This window comes from Vombatus ursinus, unplaced genomic scaffold, assembly GCF_900497805.2.
Source record: "Vombatus ursinus unplaced genomic scaffold, bare-nosed wombat genome assembly UNPS02014773.1, whole genome shotgun sequence".
NCBI lineage: Eukaryota > Metazoa > Chordata > Mammalia > Diprotodontia > Vombatidae > Vombatus > Vombatus ursinus.
Window position 1 is genome coordinate 32,519,322 of NW_020954551.1, and position 21,585 is coordinate 32,540,906.

The 21,585-nt window shown below is 39.5% G+C and overlaps 1 protein-coding gene across 1 annotated transcript in view; it reads right to left on the minus strand.

The window, feature by feature from the left end:
• Window positions 1-1,075: 1,075 nt before the first annotated feature.
• SSUH2 (ssu-2 homolog (C. elegans)) overlaps window positions 1,076-21,585 on the minus strand; it is a 32,201-nt gene continuing 11,691 nt past the window's right edge. The window contains exons 7-10 of the mRNA XM_027864102.1: window positions 17,329-17,421; window positions 16,031-16,136; window positions 13,000-13,107; window positions 1,076-1,389 (exon numbers count right to left, since the gene is read on the minus strand). Of these exons, the coding sequence (XP_027719903.1) occupies window positions 1,243-1,389; window positions 13,000-13,107; window positions 16,031-16,136; window positions 17,329-17,421 (454 nt within the window). The 3' untranslated portion in view covers window positions 1,076-1,242. The remainder of the gene's footprint in view (window positions 1,390-12,999; window positions 13,108-16,030; window positions 16,137-17,328; window positions 17,422-21,585) is intronic.

The window sequence follows — 21,585 nt, forward strand, 5'->3', positions numbered from 1 at the left end:
AACTGTTTAGCACAGTGCCTGGCACATAGTAAGCACTATATACTTATTAGTTATTATCATTATCATTATTATTACTTTCAAGGAAACTAAGGCTAATGGAAGAAGTTATTTGCCTAGGGTCACACAGGTCGTAAGCATCAGGGAAAAGACTTGAACCCATGTTTCCCTGGCTCCAAGTCTAATGTTCTAACCACTGTACAACATTACCTCTATATTTTGTTTGCTTTTTTTTTCTGGAACTGGGATTCTACTCTTGTCGGAAGAGCTCTTGATATGGAAACTACATCTAGCAATGCAAATTTAGAATTACTATGTCTTAGTGAGCTGCCAGGGGTCCTAGGAAGTTAAGGTGTTGCTCACAGTCAGAGAGCTACTAAAGATCAGAGGCAAGACTTAAACCCTTGGTCTTCTTAACTCCAAGGCCAGGCCTAAACTAATTAATCAATTAACTTGTTAATCCATTCATTCAACAAGCCTATTTTTAAACCTCTGACTGTGTGAAGGGCTACAGATATAAAGACCAAAAGGAAACACTACGTGACTTCAAGGGGCTTCCATACAGTGAAGGAAAACAACCTGAACACAAATCACATAAATACTAAAAAAAGAAGGGATTGTGATTTCACCTATGTAGGAAATTCATGATAAGGACATTGCCTCCACCACTGGAGATCAGCGCCTACTCTGAAATTTATAGTTTATGAGCACTGAGGCACTGAGAGTTTGTGACTTGCCCAGTCATACAACCAGTATGTGAAAGAGCCAAGACTTGAACTCAGGTCTTTGTGATTCTGAAGCCACCTCTCTATCCATTACATCTTAGCTGCCTTTATATATAAAGTATATACAAAGTAAATATAAAGAAATGTGAGAGGACAGCGTTATGCTGTCATGTTGCTGCCATAAGTGGGTATTCAATACATGGTTGTTGAGTCAGTAATTCAATCAACTAGCATTTATTAAGCACCTACTATGTGTTGAGGAACTGAATCTACTAGCAGAGGGCTTTGTCCTTATTAAGTGCAAATATTTATTCCTGGAATAATCAGTGATGTTTAAGTTGATGCTCCCAAAATATCCAATTGCAGGAACCATTTGTAATAAACTATACAAGGGCTTCCACGTGTTCCATTTTTCAAAAAAGTGAACCAGAGCACATGGACCCTAAACTTTGTCTCTTCTTCCTTGATAGTATATCTCAATCCCTTATTTTCCTTCTTTAGTTAGAGCCCTGACCAGTGGTCATATGATAGTGCAGCTACAACAATATCTCTCTGGGTAGTCCAGTGCATACACCTTGTTCTCCAGGCCATAGATGTAATAGAGGTAAGTCTTCCCTTGGTACCAATAATGGACTTCTGTGAGTGGGATCAGCTCAATGGTCTGACGCTGAGGAAACACAACACAAAAAAAGCCATAAGTAGGTATGGTCTCTGCCTCAAGTCCTTCCCCACTCCAATATATCCTCCACACAACTGACAAAGGTATTTTCTTTAAGCACAAATTAAACAAGTCAGTCCTCAACTGTATAAACTTCAGTGGCTCCCAATTGCATCTAAGATAAAATCCCTCCAATTAGCTTTGGAAATCTTTCATGATTTGGCTCCAACCTATCTTCCCAGCCCCATCACACACTACTCCCCTTCTTGCATCAAACTGGGCTGCTGTTTCTCTGTTCCTCACCCACAACAGCCCATCTCCTCTTTTCTTGCCATTGCATTGGCCATTCTCCTTACCCAGAATACACTTCCTCACCACTTTCACCTTATAGACTACCTCACTTCCTTCAAGATAGAGCTCATGAAGCACATGATCCCTTTCCTAATTCCCCAACAAATAGTGACCCCTCACTACATTGTATTTAAGTCCCTTAAGTTTATTTTGTATTTATTGTGCATGTTTTGGTTCTGTATATTTATAGAATGCAAATCCATTAAGAGTAGGGATTATTTATTTTTGTCTTTGTATTTCCAGCACCTAAAACAGTGCCGGTCACATAGGTGCTTAATAAATACATGTTGATTCATTGATTAGGTATTGCTAGACCACAACAAAAGAATGAAAGCGCTGAAGGTACCCCCCCCCAACATGCCTACAATACGTTCCAGGGACTATGTTAAGGAATACAAATAGAAGTAGAAACACAGCTCCTGCCTCCAAGGAACTTCCATTTTAATGGTGGAAGACAACACCCAAAAGGGAGTTGAAAGGAGGAATTGGAGACCAGCAGGGGGCATGGTGTTGAATTCCAAATGCATTCAGGAATGGGGTGGGGAAGGAGGATATCACTTTTAGATGAAGAAAGTGAACCCTGGAGACATTAAGTGACTTCCTCAAAGACACATAGGCAGTAAATTGAAAGCAGCTCTCACAATTCAATCTCTAGTACTCTCTCCACTATCTCTAGTCTTCAGTATGAAGTGAAAAATGCAAAGATGTTTTTTTTTCCATTGCTATAGTTTAAAGTTCAGGACTTCAAAAAAGAAAAGAAGATATGGAAATAATAATAATTAATAATGACAATAACAAGAATTCATTTGTATTGTTAGTGCTTTCGGGTTTACAAGGTACTTTTCCGACAACAGCTTTGTGAGGCGGGTCCTGTAAGTGTTATTATATCTGCATTTTACAGGTAAAGAAACTAAGGCTTAGAAAGTTTAAGTGACTTACCCCTGGTCAAGTAGCTAATAAGTGCATGGAAAAGTCATATTTAAACCCAGCTTTCCTGACTCCAAATCAGTGTTCTTTTCATTACATCACAATGTTATCAAAAAATAGGAATTAGATTTTTGATCCAGGTTGAAGATCCAGGAGCAATGAATTCTTGACCAGGCATGAAGTTTCAAATAGAGGCTGGGAGGAATACATTTGCCTAGATTCTCACATAGAAGATCAAGGGAAAGGCAAATGTCCCAGTCTGTTTGTATGTTTTTAAGGAATAGAGAAAAGAGTGTGCAAACAATAGGCTAGTGAAGTTAATTTAAATTCCCATGAAAAATTCTAGAACATATAATTAAAGAGATGGTTGGTGAACATCTAGAAACAGAAGCAGTAATTACAAAGATCCATTATGGTTTCATCAAGAACAAGTCATGTGAGACTCCCTTTATTTTCTTTTTTGACAAGGTTATTAAACTTGTACATCAGGGGATGCTAGGGAGATGGTTTAGGCAGATTTTAGCAAAGCATTTGATAAAGTATCTCATACTACTATTGTGAAGAAAATGAAGAAATGTGAACTAGACAATCATATAATTAAATGGATTTGGAATGGGTTGAATGCCTGGGCTCAAAGAGCTTTCATTAAGTTGTCATTAACTGTCAACTTGGCATGTCATCTCCAGCAGAGTGTCTCTGGGATCTGTGCTTAGCCTTATGCTGTTTAATATTTTAATCAATGACTTGGATAAAGGAAAAAATGTCATGCTCATCAAAGTTGGAAATAACAGGAAGTTTAGAGGAATAGCTAACACACTAGATGCCACAATCTGAAATGCACCCCCAAAAATTTCTACCAGCTAATATGGGGCTCAATCTAATGAGATGAAACTCATTAGGGAAAACTATAAAGACTTATACTAGGCTTTTAAAAATCAACTTTGTAGGCACCAGGTTGGGGACATGTAGTTGGATAAAAGTTTCTGTACAATAAATCTGAGAGTTTTAGTGGATTTCAAGGTCAAATATGAGTCAGTAGGGTGAAATGGCAGTCAGAAAGGCTCAAGTAATCTTGAGCCACATAAAGAGAGGCAGAGCTTTCAGGGAAAAGGAGGTGATGGTTCCTCTGCAGGCCACCGTGGTCACAACACATCTCTAGTGTCGGGCTCACATCTGAATATCCCAGCTTGAGGATGACATTAATAAGCTGTAGCATATCCAGAGAAGAGCAATTAGGATGGTGAAGTACCTTGGGTCCACGCCATATGAAAGCCACTTGAAAGATTAAACATATTCTATTTGAGGCCAAAGGTCATAACCCGCAGCAAAAGGCAAAAAATGGGAAGAGGCACATTTAATGCTTAATGTCAAGAAAAATAGCTTAACAATTAGAGTTGTCTAAAAGCAGAATGAACTGCCTTGGGAAGGGAGAGGGTCCCCTTTGTTAGAAGTATTCAGATGCAAGCTAGTCAACCATTTTTTGATTAGGAAGATAGGGATGGAGCTAATTGAAGAATTCCTTCCAGTTTGGATTGGACCAGGTGGCCATTGAGGTGCCTTCCAACTAGAAAAATCTAAGTTTCTGTCATTTTGTGATAGTCTTTCCCTACAGTAAATATCCACAAATAAGCTGTAAAGTGCCTGGCACATAGTAGATGCTATGTAAAGTGTTAGCTATTATTGTTATTATTACTATTATAATCATAGCTATTTTCCATGCAATCCCTGAAAAATTGGGAGTCTGAAATCTGAAAGATTATCAAGAGATAACTCTAATGATTCCTTCCCATTCATAGTCCTGCTAATCCATCAAGGGATATCAATATCCTCTGAGGCTTTCTCAATGGAAACAAAGATTGACTCAATTTCTTGCTTACATATTAAAAATCAAAAATCAATTACAGAAAACACTACCATTGCATACAATACCCACTCTCACCAGATCTTTTCCATTTTGAAAAAAGTACCCGCTTGCTAAAATATTGATGTCATACTACTGAGTTAAATTCTTCCTAATCTACTGGAAGAAAGAAGAAAAAGCAATGGAAAGCAAACTAGAGTCAGAGTCAAGGCTCCAGACTATTAAGGGCTAATATACTTGGCTCCACACCATCATTCTCTGTTTGGTTTCCATGGGGATCAAGACCTAGCAATACTCTGGATGTTCATGAGCCAAGCAGATATTTGGGTTCTCTCAGCCCAGCCAGGAAACAGGAATAACTTTTTTTCTGTCTCCACTGGTAGAAATACCACCCAAATATTTATTAGTAAGTGGGAAGACAGAAGGAATAATAATAGTAACTCACATTTATATAACACTTATGAGTATAGAAAGAAATGTTCCCCGTGATCACCCTGTGGGGTAGCTTCATTTTAAATGAGGAAACCAAGGCTTAGAAAGGTAATGGGACTTCTCCAAGGTGACACAGCATGTAAGGATAAGGCCAAGAACTCAGTATCATATAATTGGAGAGGTGGAAAGAGCACAGAAGCCACATGGTCTACCCTGAAAAGGAAGGGTGGGGGTAGGAATGAAGATGAGAGAATGCTGATGTCAACACTGCTATGAAGGAAGATGAGACAGATCAGTCTTGACCCCTGATTAGACATGGTAGTCAAGGTAGAAGACATGATCAAAGATGATAATAAGATTATGATTCTAGGAATTTCAGAGCACAGGTTTGGTTTCATGCATATTGAGTTTGAGATGATTTCAGCATAGCTAGGTGGAAATGTCTAGTCAGAAGCTAGAAGTGAAGAATTGGAAAGGTATACTGGGAGAGTGAAAAAAGCATCTGAACTGAAGCCAAGAGTTGCTATTTACTGGCTAGGTGATCCTAGAAAAATCCCACAACCCCTCTGAAACAAAAGTTGCATGTTTGTAAGGTAGAGATAACAATATCTTCCCTATCTATAATAGAAGGATAATAACTTTATAGACTCGGTATGAGGAAATTACCCAGTAAAACGAAAAGTTACAAAGATGCAAAATACTATCTAAAACTCAGGATAATAATTATATACCTGTGTAAACATACATACATGTATATATTTATATGTGCATGCATATGTGTTCACTTATACACAGATGTATAGATGTATGTATATATATCCAAAAGGGTGAAAAGGAAACAAATAATTATGTATGTGTATATGTGTGTGTGTGTGGGCATATGCACATTTTATATGTGCATATATATCTATACATATAAGTGTGTGTATACATCTAATCAGATATAATCTGATCCATGATAAAAAGGAGGCAGCCTGCAACCACAAAAGGAAACCTGACTGGCATCAGAAGACCTGGGCTCAGATCCCATCTCTGATGCTTCCTTTTGGTGGGACCTTACCAACCTGGGCCTCGGTTTCCTCAACTTTAAAGTAAAAAGATTAGACTAGACAGCTGTTGCACTTATTTCTAGCTTTAGGGCTATGATCCATATCTGAGGAAGAATTGCCTCTGTGACTTATAAAACCAGTAGTCAGCAAAAACCCAGATTTCCTGATGCCAAATGCCCTTGCCCTCCTTTTGTGGTTGGCAGGAGAGGAAAAAACCTAAGAGACTGGAGATCCAGTCCTTCCACTCCTCCTCACCTCATCAGCTGTGTGACCTGGCATGAGTACCTTTTCCTCCCAGAGCCTCAACTTCCTTCTCTGTAAAATGACAGGTTTGGACTAGATGACCTCAATGGCCTCTCCCAGCTTTTTGGCACACAGCCTGTTACAAGGAAGGAGACCCTCTCCCCTAGAGACCAGTTTATTTTGCCCATAATAGTGGTTAAAAGGGGCATGGTCTGAAAATTTGGGCTCAAAGTTGCCCAGAGCTTCTCCTCATGCCTTTAAACCTTCAGTGCACAGCTAAGGTGAAAGCTCAGAGACAAGAGAAGAAAGGTCTTTTTCAAAGCATTCAGAGGGCCACAGTTGTAGGGACAAGGATTTTGTAAGCCCTGCTTTCTAAAACACCAAAGTTGTTTTCTTTTGAACACAAAGGGAGATCATTGTGATAAACCCACTCCTCTGAGCTTGGCTTAAGCCCCAGGAGAGGTGGCAGATTGCCTATTACCTCAGAAGCCATCCAAGTGGCTGTCCAGTAATTCACCAGGCACCTGCTTCGTCTCCCTTTGTCATCCTTGAAGAGACAAATAGTGCAATTTCTCTGTACAAAGACAGTCCTCCTCCCCACAGATAGATCTGAATGGTGGCTGCCCCCCTCCAGTGATTACTGACCGTTCTTTTCCTTTTCACCCCTTTTCACATATCCCCTCCAGTGATTACTGACCGTTCTTTTCCTTTTCACCCCTTTTCACATATTGGCATGACTTCTGGTCTTCGTATTTTAAAAAAAGCCAATCTTATGGAACAATTTTGAGCAATGGTCTCTTTTCCAAATAGTGTCTTATATTTATAGAAACCCATATATGTGTGTTCTCTTTTGCCCATAAAGGGCAGCTAAATGGTGTAGTGGATAGAGCACTGGTCCTGGAGTCAGGAAGATCTGAATTCAAACTTGACTTCAGATACTTGACTAGCTATTTGACCCCAGGAAAGTCACTTAACTGCTGTCTGCCTCAGTTTCCTCACTTGTAAAATGGGAATAATAATAGCACCTACCTCCCAGGGTTGTTGGGATGATGTTTGTAAAAAAAAAATAGTGTAGCACAGAGCCTGGTATGTCATAAGTGCTTAATAAATGCTTCTTCCTCCCCCCTCCCTTTTGATTCTAGGATTTTCAATCAGTTGATAATAGATAAGTAAGACAAGGTGATATAGTAGAAAAAAAAACCCTAGATGAGTATCTGTACTATCCTGGGCTCTATCACAAACTATCTATAGGACCTTGGACCAGCCATTTCCCCTCCTCTGTGACCATTTCTTCATCCATCAAATGAGAGGTGAACTCAGTGATCTCTAAGGCTCCTTACTGCTCTAACTTTCTATGATTCTAACACACACTCATACACACACACACACACACACACACACACACACCTGCACCTAGCACCCAAGCTTGCTTTAAAGAAGAATTTGCCCAATCTTCTTGAGGGACAGTAGTCCCAGTAACCACCTCTAACACTTTGCTCCCAAAGCATCTCTAACTCCTTATAACCATCAGTTCCAATGTGAACGCTAGAAGGAAAAGAACCATGGAATTCCCCACTTCCACAACTGTACTCGGTGACCAACAAGTCCAACCTGCACTTGAAAAAGAGTCAGTTCCTTGGCACAAGATAGGGAGCAGGCATCCAGGCTTCACTTAAGTACTTGGGGAGACAGGCATCCCAAAGCAGCCCATTTCATGGTGGCAGTAACTTTAATCCTTCGGAAGTTTTTCCGGTCCTTGGGTCTCAATTTGCTGCTCTTGTCCCCTCGAGCATTACTCTTCCCTCTGCCCTAGTTCTGGGGGCCAGATGTCTAAATCTAATCTTTCAACCTTAGAGATCATAGAGTTAACTCTTCTTATTTCAGAGATGAAGAAATTAAGGACCAGAAGGGCCAACTCACTTGCTCAAGGTCACACAGCTAAGTGTGAGCTAGACTGAAATTAGAACCCAGGGCTTCTAATCTCTCATTCTAAGCTATTTTCTTGTATCACCATGATGCTTCTGTAGATAGAACAGAAACCTCTTGGTCATTGATGATGCTTATATAGTCAGAGCGTATTCCCTTTTGCAGACCATTAGAATCCCCAGATCTCAGGTTTCCTTTCTCTTTAGATGCAAAGGACTTCAGGGATAGTTTGTCTTGTGAAAGTCACAAGGATCTTTTCCTCTCCTAATCCTCTGAATCATTTAGAAAAGCAAGGGAAATTAAGGATAATCTATTCCAACTCTCTCTTTTACAGATGAGAAAACTAAGGGCTAAAGAAATTAAGTGACTTACATACAGATAATTACACAGGTAATAAGTGGTAGAGACAGTATCTGAACCCAGGTCTGCTAACTCCAACATCAGTTTTCTTTCCACTGTACCAGATACAATTGTAATCAAGAACCAGTCAAATGTAAATCCTTCTCCGAAATTTCAAGCAGGAAATGCTGTTGAAAGCTGAGTCCAAACCAAGTCTTCTTTACAAAAGCAAACTGACAATTTAACTTCTCAAAGAGTTCTCCTTGCCCTTTGGGGTGTCAGGAGAAAGAACCAAAAAGACCTGAGTTCCAACCCCACATCTGCCACTCACTAGCTGTGTGGCTTGGGATGAGTCATGCTTTTTCTAGGCCTCAGTTTCCAGATTTGTAAAATGAGGAGTCTGGATCAAATGACCTCATACATTTCCCTCAACTGTGTAATTCCTATGATACCCTATAATTATCCTTATCACTTGAACAAAAAAAAATAGAGTTCCCTTCGATCCATTTGTTGCTTGGATATGTCTACTAATTGTTCATTCCCAGATCCTGGGTATGCTCCCCCACCTGAAACAATTAGGTCACTGCGTGGTTTCCCCCACGGCTGGTAAAGTGGTGGAAGGTGAAAGAGCTTTTACAGAGGTTTCTAGGGATCCACTGCCATCTAGTGCATTGCAGAAGAAATGCAGCTAATTCAGCCAGACTGAAAAAGCAGGCATATAAGGTCGTGTTCCTTCTTGCCCTTCACCCTAGTTGAGGGATGTCAGTCATCCTGCTAGGAGTCACAAAGAAGAGAAAGGAAGGATAGTATGGTGGAGTGGAAAGAGCCTTGCATTCTGACTCATACATACTCAGAGTTGGAAGGAATTTCAGCAACCATCTAGTCCAAACATGGCCCCGTGCTATTGCCAATTGGCACTAGGTCTCCAGAATTGATTGTTAAATTTTCATTGTGACCATTTACACCTCAGAAATCTGCAAACACTACAAATTGAAGCTTGTTTTGTTGTTTTGTTGATTGCCTAGACTTAAAAAGTGATGGAGGGAATGTTAGTAATACAGGTTAAACTTTAACGTGCATCATGTATATATACCCCAAAAAAGCTGATTGTTAAACATTTATCAACATAGCCCTAAGTCCAACCCATAAATGAAAGTCATTCCCCTCTACAATATACCAGAGAAGTGGTCATCCAGGCTTTGTTTGAAGACCTCCAATCATGGGAAACACACTATCTCCCAAGGCAATCTATTCTTTTGGAGGATATCTCTAATCATTAGGATCCCACACACACATAATGTCCCAGATACTTTCTTACCTTGGGAGTCCACTCTGTACCTGCAGCCTCCTCACCTTGGAAGTTCATTTTGACCCTGGCCTTTTCACACTAAAGTCCTTGAGGCCCTTTCCTTTGATTGGTAGACAAATGACCCCGTTTTAAGGAAAGTGCCCAGGCCAACCATGTATTCTTCTTCATTCATTCTTCTCCATAATCCACTCCTAATTCCTTAGTCTTTCTTCACCATACTCCCCACTAGTCCCGTCCCCTACTTTTTAGCTTCCTTTTATGGGCTGTATTCCCTCATTGGGCAGCTAAGTAGCACAGCGCATAGAGTGCTGGGCTTGGAGTCAGGAAGACTCATCTTTCTGAGTTCAAGGCTACCTGCAGACACTTACTAGCTGTGTGAACATGGGTAATTACTTAACCCTGTTCACTTCAGTTTGCCTCAAAATAAGCTAGACAAGGAAATAGCAAACCACTCTCTTTGCCAACAAAACCTCACATGGGGTCACAGAGTCAGACAAGATCGAAACTACTGGACAATTCCCCCATCAGAATGTAAGCTCCTTGAGGACAGGGACTGTGTTTCCTTCTGGTTCTCTTGTATTTTCAGTGCTTAGCATAGTGCCTGGAACATAGCAACCACTTAGTAAATGCTTGTTAATTTGTTGACTTGAATTGATTAAATTCCCTTTGTTGATCTGAGTCCTGCCCTGTGGAGCCAAGCAGAACAAATTTAATCTCTCTTCCATCAGACAACCTTTCAGATACTTAAAGTCAACTATTATAGTCCCTCCTGAGACTCCTCTTCTCCTGGATATGCATCCCAGTCCCTCCAACCAATCTCCATATGGCTTAAGGTTGTTGTAATCAAAACTCTGGGTAAAGAACTCAAGAAATGAGGGCAAGGAGAAGTCCATATATGAGGAAAACCACAATGGACTTTCTTGCCTCTTGTCACACCTATTGCTCTATCTCCTGTTTCTGTCTTTTCACTGGCTGTCATTCATGCCAGGAATTCTTGCCCTCATCACACCCAACTCCAAGAATCCCTTCTTCTTAACATCCCTATTTCTGTCCAAGAGTATCACCATCCTCTCAGTCACCTAGGCTTACAGCCTAAGTGTCTTTCTCAGATTTTCATTCTCCTTCACTCCCATATCCATTCAGTTGCCAAATCCTGTCAATTCTACCTTTCGAGCATCTCTGATATATATCCCCTTGCTCTTCTCAAAGGAAGGAAGGGGTTGTTACCACCCTGATCCAGGACCACATCACCTCATGCCTGGACCATTTGATAATTTTAATAGCCTGATGTTTGGTCTCCTCGAGTCTCTCCCTACTCCAGCCCATCCTTCACTCAGCTGTCAAATTAATCTTCCTAAAGCCCAAGTCAGATCATGTCAAACCCCTTCCCCCATTCAATAAAAATTCCAGTGACTATTACCTCTAAGATCAAATATCAGTTCTTCTCCTTGGCTTTCAAAGTCCTTCATAACCTGGCCCCTTCCTACCTTTCCAGGCTTCTTATACTTTGTCACACATACATACATACATACATACATACATACATATATACATATACTCTGAGATCCAGTGATACTGACTTCCTTGCTGTTTCTGGCACACAACACCCCATCTCCTGACTCAGGGTATTTTTGCTAGTTGTCCTTCATGCCTGGAATTCTCTTTCTTTCCAAGTCTGCCTTCTGATATCCCTGGCTTCCATCAAGTCCTAGATAAAACCCCACCTGCCGTAAGAAACTTCTCCCAATCCCTGTTAATGCTCGTGCTTTCCCTCTGTAGACCAATTCCAACTTATCTCTATATTGCTTGTTTGAACCTAGTTGTTTCCTCCATTAATTGTGAGCTCTGCTGCAAGTTACTTTAACCTTATCCATAGAATCAAAAGGCTTCATCTCAGGAAAACTGGACTCAATAAAAAAATTCAATTTGAAGTCAATTTGGTTGATTCACTTGTTGGTCAAATTACTTCCTTAGTGTAATTCAAGACAAATGACAAGTCCTTAATGACTTTTTTTTTGTTCAGACCAAATTTCATTGGTGATTTCATTGGTAAAGGGTGCTCCCAGTGGGAAAATTTCACCTCCAATTTAGGTTGCCAGTCTTTCTGTGAGTCACTGAATAGGCATTGCCTCAGACAAACTGAGGCCTGGGAAAGACCTTAATTTAGAAAGGCCAAGGTCATCCACTGCATCTGGTGCCATTGCCACCCGTCTTGACTTTGGTCTTGCCCCTGGATTCTGATGACTCTGGAGGACAGGGTGAAGTTGATGACATTGTGCGACTCTGACTCACTAAAATCCCATTCACTCACAAGTCATGACATCATCCTTTCAATATCATTGGTCTTCCTCAAGAATGAAGGACGAACAACAACAACGAATTACTGCCTTAGAATGTTGCTTGGAGCACCAGGAATTTAAGGAGCTTTCCCAGTATATGCCAAATAGTAAGTAGGGCCTAAACTCAGGTCTTCTCACTTTTTATTGGCTCTTTCACCTCTCTACCACTTGTTGTATTGTTGTTATAGGTGTTGTTAAACATAATTCAGTTAATTAGCTATACTGGGTAAATGAAATCAGAATACGGGACAGTAGAAAGAGTCTAATAACAAAAGACAAGAGATCAGGGATTTTGTCTTGACTTTGCCACTGCCTGACCTTGGACAAGTCACTTAACCTCCGTGAGTCTCAGCTGCCTTCTGTATGAAATGAGGCATAAGCCTATCATGGATCATCGAACTAAAAGGAACCTTAGGGGTCATCCAGCCCAAATCTTCCAAATTCTAGTCCTATACTCCTTCCATTACATCAGAGGTGTCAAACATATAATCTATGGGCCACATTAGGTCCACAACATTCTCATGTGGCCCAAATCAGATTAAAAAATATTAGGGAAATACATTGTATTTAAAATGTATTGGGGAAATAACCAAAAATTTTAAAACACAATAAAACATATATAATGTTGATTTATGATTTTCTAAGTTAATTTGTACTATAGGCATCCTGATGTACCATTTAGTGGTCCCTGATTCTATGTGAATTTGATACAACTGCAGTGCATCATGTTACCTCTTAACTTAGATTCTCCTACAGAGCATCAAAACGTGAAAGCCCCATCTGGTCTCACAGCTCAGAATTTATGTCTCCCTATTGTCCACCACCCACTGCCTTTCTGCTGACCTGCTGGAGAACTCGAGACCTCCCAGCCAAAGCAGTAGTGTGCTCAGCAATGCCTCTCTGGGATGCTAAAGAGATCTCCTGCTTGGGGAAGTCAACGATAGGATACACCTAGAAAAGAAAAATAAGCAAAAAATAAAAGTAAACAAATTCATACCCTTAATTCTCTTTGATTTGATACAGGAAGGTTAAGATTCTTCAAATACTCAAAGGGCATCATTTGGAAAAAGGTTTAGAATTGCTTTATTTTGCCTCCAAAGGGAAAAACCAAAAGAAAGGAATAGAGGTTGCAATGAGACTAAGTTAGTCATTGTGTTAGAAGGAAAAAGCCTTTCTAAAAATTAGAGCTATCCAAATACTGAATGGGCTGCCTTGGAAGGAATGGTATTCATATCACCAGAAGTCGGCAAACAAAAGCTGAATGACTATTTGTTAGGTATGCTGTTGCAGGTAGTCCTTTAGGGTACAGATGGGAGGAGAAGACTATTAAGGATTCTTTCAACTCTGAAATTCTTTGGTTCTATGATTCACAGGTCCTTGACAATACAGAATCTATCTAGTTTAATCCATTCTTTTTATAGTTAAAAAGTGTTCTCCCCAAGTGTTTTACAAGTTACCAACATTGGACAATATAGCAAATGGTTCCCAAGCACTTATTATGGAAAAGGAGGAGGAAGAGAAGAATGAGGAGGAAGAGGGAAAGAAGGACAAAAAGAAGAGGAGGTGAATGAGGAGGAGGAGAATGGGAAAAAGAATTGTTCTGTTCATCTGAGATAAGAGTTGTAATGGACATTTGTATTAGAAGACCTGGGCTCAAATCCTAGCACTGTCACCTAACAGCCTTGAACTTCTGGCCCTGTCACTTACTTGCTCTAAACCTCAGTTTGTAAAATGGAGATAATACTTGTGTTCTCATAAAGCTGTTTCGAGGTTAGTTATTTGTAAACTGTAAAGGAATATACATATATATCTGTGTTATATATAAACATACATGCATGTATGTTTATATTACATATACATGTATGAATTTAAATCACATATACACATATGTATCATGTATATTATGTACACATGTGTATGTGTATATTGTATACATAAATATATGTGTGTCGTATGCACATGTGTATGTGTGTCATATATACACCTATGTATATGTGACACCTATACATATATGTATGTTATATACATGTATCCATATATGCATGCATACACACATGAGTGTGTGTATGTATGTATGCTTTCTTTTCTTTTCCCTTTCATACAATGGCTGGGCTGGCATGAGCCTATATATAAACAAGACTGACCTTACACAGAAATAAAATGGATGGCCACATAAGTATTTCAATGTGAAGAACACTGAAGACCCCCCCACATTTCACCAAAAACAAAAAGAAATAAAAACAATCCCTCCAATGCTTGACCTTACTTTGTGTTCAGCATTGTTCTCCCCTTGAAATCCTCTTTGAGGCTTATCTGTAGTATGGGGAATAACTCAAATTTCTAAAGACCTTTAAGGTTGTCAAAAAGTTTTGCCTTTGATGGTTCACAATAATTCTGTGAGGTAAGCAGAGAAAATGTCATTATTTCTGCTTTACAGATGAGGAAGTTAGAGTTAAAAGATGTTAGGTGATTTGCTCAGTGTCACTCAGGTAATGAGTGGCCAAGCTATCTCTGCAACCCACATCTTCTGACTCCAAAACCAGTGTTTTTGTCTATACCCCATGCTGCCTTTAGAAGAATCCCTGCATTACTCACCTTCCATGACTACTGTGTCAATAGATATAATGTATGGAAAAATAAATGACCTTTGTGTAGTGCTTTAAAATGAGCAAAGAATTATGAGCACCTTTTCTCAAATGAGACAATATATGTAATAATATCTAACAAAATTACACACACATACGCTGTTTTGCCAACTTTAAAGTGTTATCTAAATGTTAGCTATAATTATCTCATGTAATTCTCATGACAACCCAATGAGGAAGGTGCTATTATTATCCCCATTTTTCAGATGAGAAACTGAATCTGAGAGATGTTAGTTGACTTGCTCTGACTCAAACAACTAGTAAATGTTTGAGGCAGGATTCAAACCCAGGGTTATCTGACTCGAAGTACAGTCCATCCATGACACTGTGTTACCTTTACATAAAAAATCTTTGTAAACTAGGAAGTCCTATATAAATGCTGCTGCTGTTGCTGCTCTCCTGCTTTCTAAGTATAAACTTGCCTGGGAGGAGGAGTACTATGAGTTACTTAATTCCTCATAATGACTATGTTTTACGATGACATTGCAATGACACTTTGACTGGAGGAATCCAGGCATCAGGAGAGCACTGAAGAATGAAGATAGACAGTAGGTAATGAAAATAGGAGGAAACTCAGAAAAGAAACGCGTAGACTGATTTTATCACCTTGACTATTTGTCCAAGGGCCATCCCTGTATGTTACCCTTCTCTCCTTATAAAAGATTCTGAAAGGTCAGAAGAAATTTATAGTTTTTTCACTCAACAAAACCAATAAAAACCCTTGATTCCTCTCCTGTCCCAAAAGGCCACATTTTCTTTCAGTCACACAGTCAATGAAGCATGTTTAAGCATTAACTAAGTGCCAGACCCTTGGTCAGCCCTGAGAATACAAAGAACAGCGAAAACATCATCCCTGCCCTCAAGGAGCTCACATTCTAATGGAGGAAACAACATACAAACAATAAGTTACATACAAGATACACACAATGTGAATTGGAAATGATCTCAGAGGGGAAACACTAGCAATGGAAGGGACCAACAAAGGGTCTTTGCAAAAAGTGAGATTTAGTTGAATCTTGAAGAAAGTCAGGGAATCGAGGAGGCACAGATGGGGAGAGAGGACTTCCCAGACACAGGGGACAATCAGTGGAAAGGCACAGAGTTGGAGGGTGGAATGGCATGTGTGATGAGCAGCAAGAAATCCAGTTTCAAAAGAAGAAAAATTGGGCACTGTACAAAGATGGGTTTTTTAAAGACACTTTGCTTTACTTTCTTATATCTGTCCTCACCATAACATTTTCATCCTTAAATATATTTTCTCCTCTGACTTTAACCAACAACTCCTCTGGAAAGTTCATATGGTGCTCCGTGACAAACTCAAACAGGCTGTTTTTCCTGGAAGAGGAGAACAAAAGCCTGGTGGTTATGACTGGAAATTCCAAGAATTTTCTGAAAGCTACATTATTGATTCCTTCACTATCCTTTCATTGACTCAATCTGTCCTGAAACCATTGCTCTCTCTTGGAGAACTTTGCCCAAAAAGGATTCAAAACTCTCTCACAAAAATGTCTATTCTGATGGAAATTTATCTGATGGGACTAATATTAAGTTCCCTAGAACGTCAATAAACCACATAGAACATAGAGCAAAATTACAAAGCCAAAACAACCAAACATATTCCCATACTGCCCCACCCCTTCCTCTCCCCTTCACCTCAAGCTTCAATGATGGAAGGATGTCATAGGATCATAGATTTAGAATTAGAAGGGACCATAAAGGTCTCTTAGTCCATCCTTCTCATTTTATAAGTGAGGACATTGGTCACATAGGCAATAGATAGAAAGTCCCATATTTTAACCTAGGCCCTCAAACTCTAAATCCAGCATATTTTCTCATTGCTCCACATTGCCATGAATAGTAGAGTTATGCATTGGTAGGGAGAGCATAAAGAAGAAAACTGAATATGCCTAGAGATGAGGCAAATCAAGCTCTTTGGGCTTCAGTTTCTTCCTCTATAATATTGGTGTAATAGCCTGCCTGCCTGGAAGAAAAGGGTAGATAAGAAGATCTCTTGTAGACTTTTCCATCTCTAACATCATAGTATCAAAGATTTAGAGTTGGAAGGGACATAAGAGGTCTTATAGCCCTTCATTTTATAGGTCATAAAACTGAGATCCAGAGCACAGACTCTCTGATTCCAAGTCTTGCACACTCAGCAACTTACCTGCTGCTAACCCAACAATGTAGCAGTTGACTTGGAGGGATTCAGCACATGGGACATTTGTCCATAAAACTCACATGGAAATGCCCATGGAAAATAAGGTTAAAATAGTCAAAAAGCAAGGGAGCTACTGAATCCATGGGTCCCTTAAATGGTGATTCAATGAACACATTTAAAGGACCCTTTCAAACCCTATAGGAAGAGAATTTCTTGGAGGGTAGGGATAGGGATAAATTAATGTTTGGGGATTGAATTGCCTAGTCTGGCAAACTACATTGGTGAAATTAACCAGTACATTGCTAGGGTTCCACTTCACTAGACAGGTGCCAAAATATAGCCAATACCTTGCCTCCTTTCACCACTCACCAGGTGATGACCAGCTGGATGAAGTGCAATAACTTTTTCTCTCCCTTACATGTTGCACAGGTCTTGTTCCCCCTACCTGAACAGGTGCTGCACCTTTGAAAGGAAAATAAAAAGAGTAGTAGTCACATAAACATGGATCTTGATGTTTCTACTTACCTCCTGCTTATGACCAAATACTATATTCCCAATGCAGAGTTACTCAGTAGTCCTTCTTTAAATTCAACATTCAGAACCATGGCCAGAGGTGCAATCTCTCTTCATATTATAGTCATAGAAAGTAGTGGAACTTTCCCCAGCTAAACAGTGTTTTAACCATTACGGGATGTAGGTTTGGCATGTATCCATGGGGGAAGAAAGCCACTTCACCTCTCAAGTATCATTTTTTTCATCAGTAAATGTGATGTAATAAATCAGTGGATCAGCTGAATATGGTATCATCATATCTGTAATCCCTACTAAAGGGGAGTTTGAAACTGATGAATCACTTAAGTTTGGGAGTTCTGTCTGACCTAAATAAAGTAGGGATAAAACCAATTGGCTATCTAAACTAAATCTGACACCAATGTGGGGAGCCCCTAGAGCAGAAGGTCCACCAGGATGCCTAAGGAGAGAAAAAATTAGCTCAGATCAAAAATAAAGCAGGTCAGTCCTTCCAAGCCAACCAGCATTGGAATTAGACTTGGACATGGCCTAGTGGCCTTCCAGCATAGGTAAGATAAGGCAACAAAATTTTAAAAAATCAGTGGTTTCCAATTTGTGGACTATAGACTCCTGGGGGAAGGAAAGCTCAGAGTTTTTGCCAGGGGTCTTCAAATTCATGAGTAAGAAAGCATACTTTCTGTCAACTGAATAAATGATACAATGTAGCAGTTATAGGGTTGAGTTTACATTCTGGAAGACCTGAGTTCAAGTCTTGTCTCTATTACATACTAACTGTGTGTCTCTGATCAAGTCACTTATCTAATCAGTTCCCAGTCATCTATCTAAGAGAACTGTATCCATGGAAAGAATCCATTACCCAGGTGAATTCACAGGTACAAATAACATAAAAATTATACATATATATATATATACACACACATATATATGTTGCTATTTTGCAAACATGCATAAATCCTGTTGTGATTAATAGAATACATAAGTTAAAGAGTTAATGAATTCACTGTGACTTTTTCAGCATGTATTTTCTTAATCAATAGATGAATAATACCACAGATACTCTCATGTAGGAATTTGTGATATTTTTTGGCATTCGAAAGAGGTGCTTATTCTTGTAAAAGCTGGAAATTGGTGGTTTCCATGCCAGTTGTTTCTGAGACTCAGGACTTTGCCACTATTCCTCAGCTGCCCTCTCACCCTGGAAATTCCCTCAGTGCTCTGGATCTTTTCCTTTAGCACATTTGTCTACCTTTTTGGCCCTTTTCTCTCATTGCTGAGTTCCCCCTGGGACCTGAATTTTGAGGACAGGCCCAGGCCAGCCAAGCTTCATTCCTCATAAGATTCTGCTTTTGACTCTCAAGACTTTGCCACCACACCCCCATGTGGGTAACCTCCCCTCAATTTTTTAATTCTCTTTTACATGTCATATGTCCTCCATTACAATGCAAACTCATTGAGGACAGGGACTATTCTTTTTGTTTGTGTTTATATTCTTAGCATTTAGCACAGTGCCTAGCATTTAGTAGTTGTGTAATAAATGCTTTTTGCCTTGTTGCCTTGCCTAGATCACTTTTGAGGTTTCTTCCAACTTTAAATTTCTACGTTTAGGCATCTTCAGAAGTCTAAAGAATTTTTTTTAATCTCAGAAGGAAATAAAACCAAAATTTAGGAAACCATAGGTAATATGGACTTGGTGAATATTAAACTGTAATGCAAAAAAGATTCAAATCAAGAGATACTCACTGAAGTTTGTGGAGGCAATTTTGAGATAAGCTCCATAGGAGCAAATGCCATGTCTAATTTGCTTTTCTATATAAAGCTTGCACTAGCTAAGTCAATGTTTGTGGAAAGAAGAAAGGCAGGAAAGAAGGAAGTAAAAAAGGAAAGAAGGAAGGGAAGGAGGAGGTAGAGAGGGAAAGAAGGAGGAAAGAAGGGAGGAAGGGATAAAGAAAGAGAAAGAAGAAAGAAAGGAAGGAAGGAAGGAAGGAAGGAAGGAAGGAAGGAAGGAAGGAAAGAAGGAAGGGAGGGAGGGAGGAAGGGAGGGAGGGAGGAAGGGAGGGAGAAAAAAGGAAGGAAGAAAGGAAGGAAGGAAGGGAGGGAATGAGGAAGGGAGGGAGGGAGGGATGGAGGAAGGGAGGGAAGAAGGTAAGGAAAGAAGAAGGAAGTCATTAAAATTATTCATAGCTTTTAGAGGTGTGTGGTTAGATTATTCAGGGGATAGATTTAAGTGGGTTAGTTGAGGATTCTGAAGGTACTTGAGAGTATGATCTTAAACTTTGGAGGTTGATGTTATATGAAGTAATGACGGTCAAACATTCCCTCTCCCCACCCACACATCACAGACTTCAGTAGCAACTAAAGAGACCAATCTTGGTTCAGGAGGCCCCTTCATCTATGAGTATGAGGATAATATTCCAGGGTATTATGTAATCCTTAGGTTCTTATGTCCATAAACTTCAACCTGCATACACTGGCTTGATGGAAAGGCTACTTTTTGTAGTCTTGCTTTGTCCCTGTTGTCAATATAAACAGTGCCTATAAACATGAAATTAGTCCAAGAAACATGTGAATATTTAGGCCAGGATGATGATAGCTTTGTGGCAGTGCTAGAGAAGATTAGCATAACCTCTCCAGACCCTCAAATCTGTATTTCTAACAGATGCCACTAGCATTAACTGCCTCTGCAGCATCCATTCTGAGTTTATCATAATGCAGAAATCAGTAGCCATTAACACTGATTCAGAAAGCTTTCAGTACCGTTGTTAACTTCAGCAGGCTCCGAGTTGTAAGAATCACAGCTGTGATTACCTGCAATGGCATCTCCATGGGGCTGCATAGCACAATCAAGAGATGTGGATTTACATCCAGGCTCTGCCTTGATCAAGATGCATGACCTTGGGTGGTAATTCTTGCACTATTGGCTTTCTTGTACCACCCTTGGCTTTCCTTGGAAACAAATATACCTCTATAGAATAGAAGTAAGGTCACAATTTGATGATGGGCAAGAAAGGAACTAGATTCGGAAGCCATATCCTCACATAAACAAAATAAGAAAATAACAGTAGCATTACAAAATACCTTAAGCTAGAGAACCCTAGAAAGTTTTCACAGGACCTCTTCTCTTCCCTTCCTTTCTTTTCTCTCTCAAACACTGCCTTTCCTCCTGCCTCATTTTCTTCTTTCTCTTCCCTCCTTCAATTTCTTCCCTTTCTCCCTTCCTCTCCTTTATTCCTATCTTTCCTTTCTCAATGTCTGCTTTTCCTCTTACCTTAATTTCTTTCTTCTCTTCCATTCTTTCTTTTATTAACTCTCTTTCTCCCTTCCTTCTTCTCCTTCCTTTCCTGCCTCAATCTGAATTTCCTCTTGCCCTAATCCTTTCCATCTCTTCCTTCCTCCTTTCTACCTTTCTTTCTACTTTCCTTCTTTCTCTCCTCCTCCCTTCCTTCATGCTTTTCTTTCTTCCTACCTTAATCAGTACCTTTCCTTTGAACTCAATTCTTTTCTTCCCTCCATCATTTCCTCCATTTTCTCCTTTTCCCCCTTTATTTTACATTTTGTTCATTCACCAGGCATTTATTGGATGCCTATCAGATAAAAGGTCCAATACTGAAGGAATATTGAAACAAAAAACATCGCCCCTATATTTAAAGAGTTTATTATCTAGTACGGAGATTGGGTATGTTTATAAATAATACAAAAGAGAGTATGAAAGATGCAATAATATGTGCATTGTGCTTTCAGAGTTCAGAAATGTGAGAGATTATTTCTGGGTAAAGAATCATAAAGAACTTTTATAGAAAAGGTGGCATGAGTATATCTAAACTTTTTAACAGATGCTAACCCTGTTAGATGCTGCATAAGATACAAAGAAATATAAATCTTGATCCCTGCCCTCACAGAGTTCAGAGTATAGTCATGGGAGAAGGATTTTAGCGCATGAAAAGCTAGACAGGATATGAGGTGACATACCAATGGGTTGAGAATTAGGTGATTTAGAGCAGAGATATCAAACTTGTAGATCAAGGCATAAAATTCCCAAGTGTGCCAGAACCAGATTAAAATGTAATTGGAAATTATTTAACAAAATAAATAAAAATA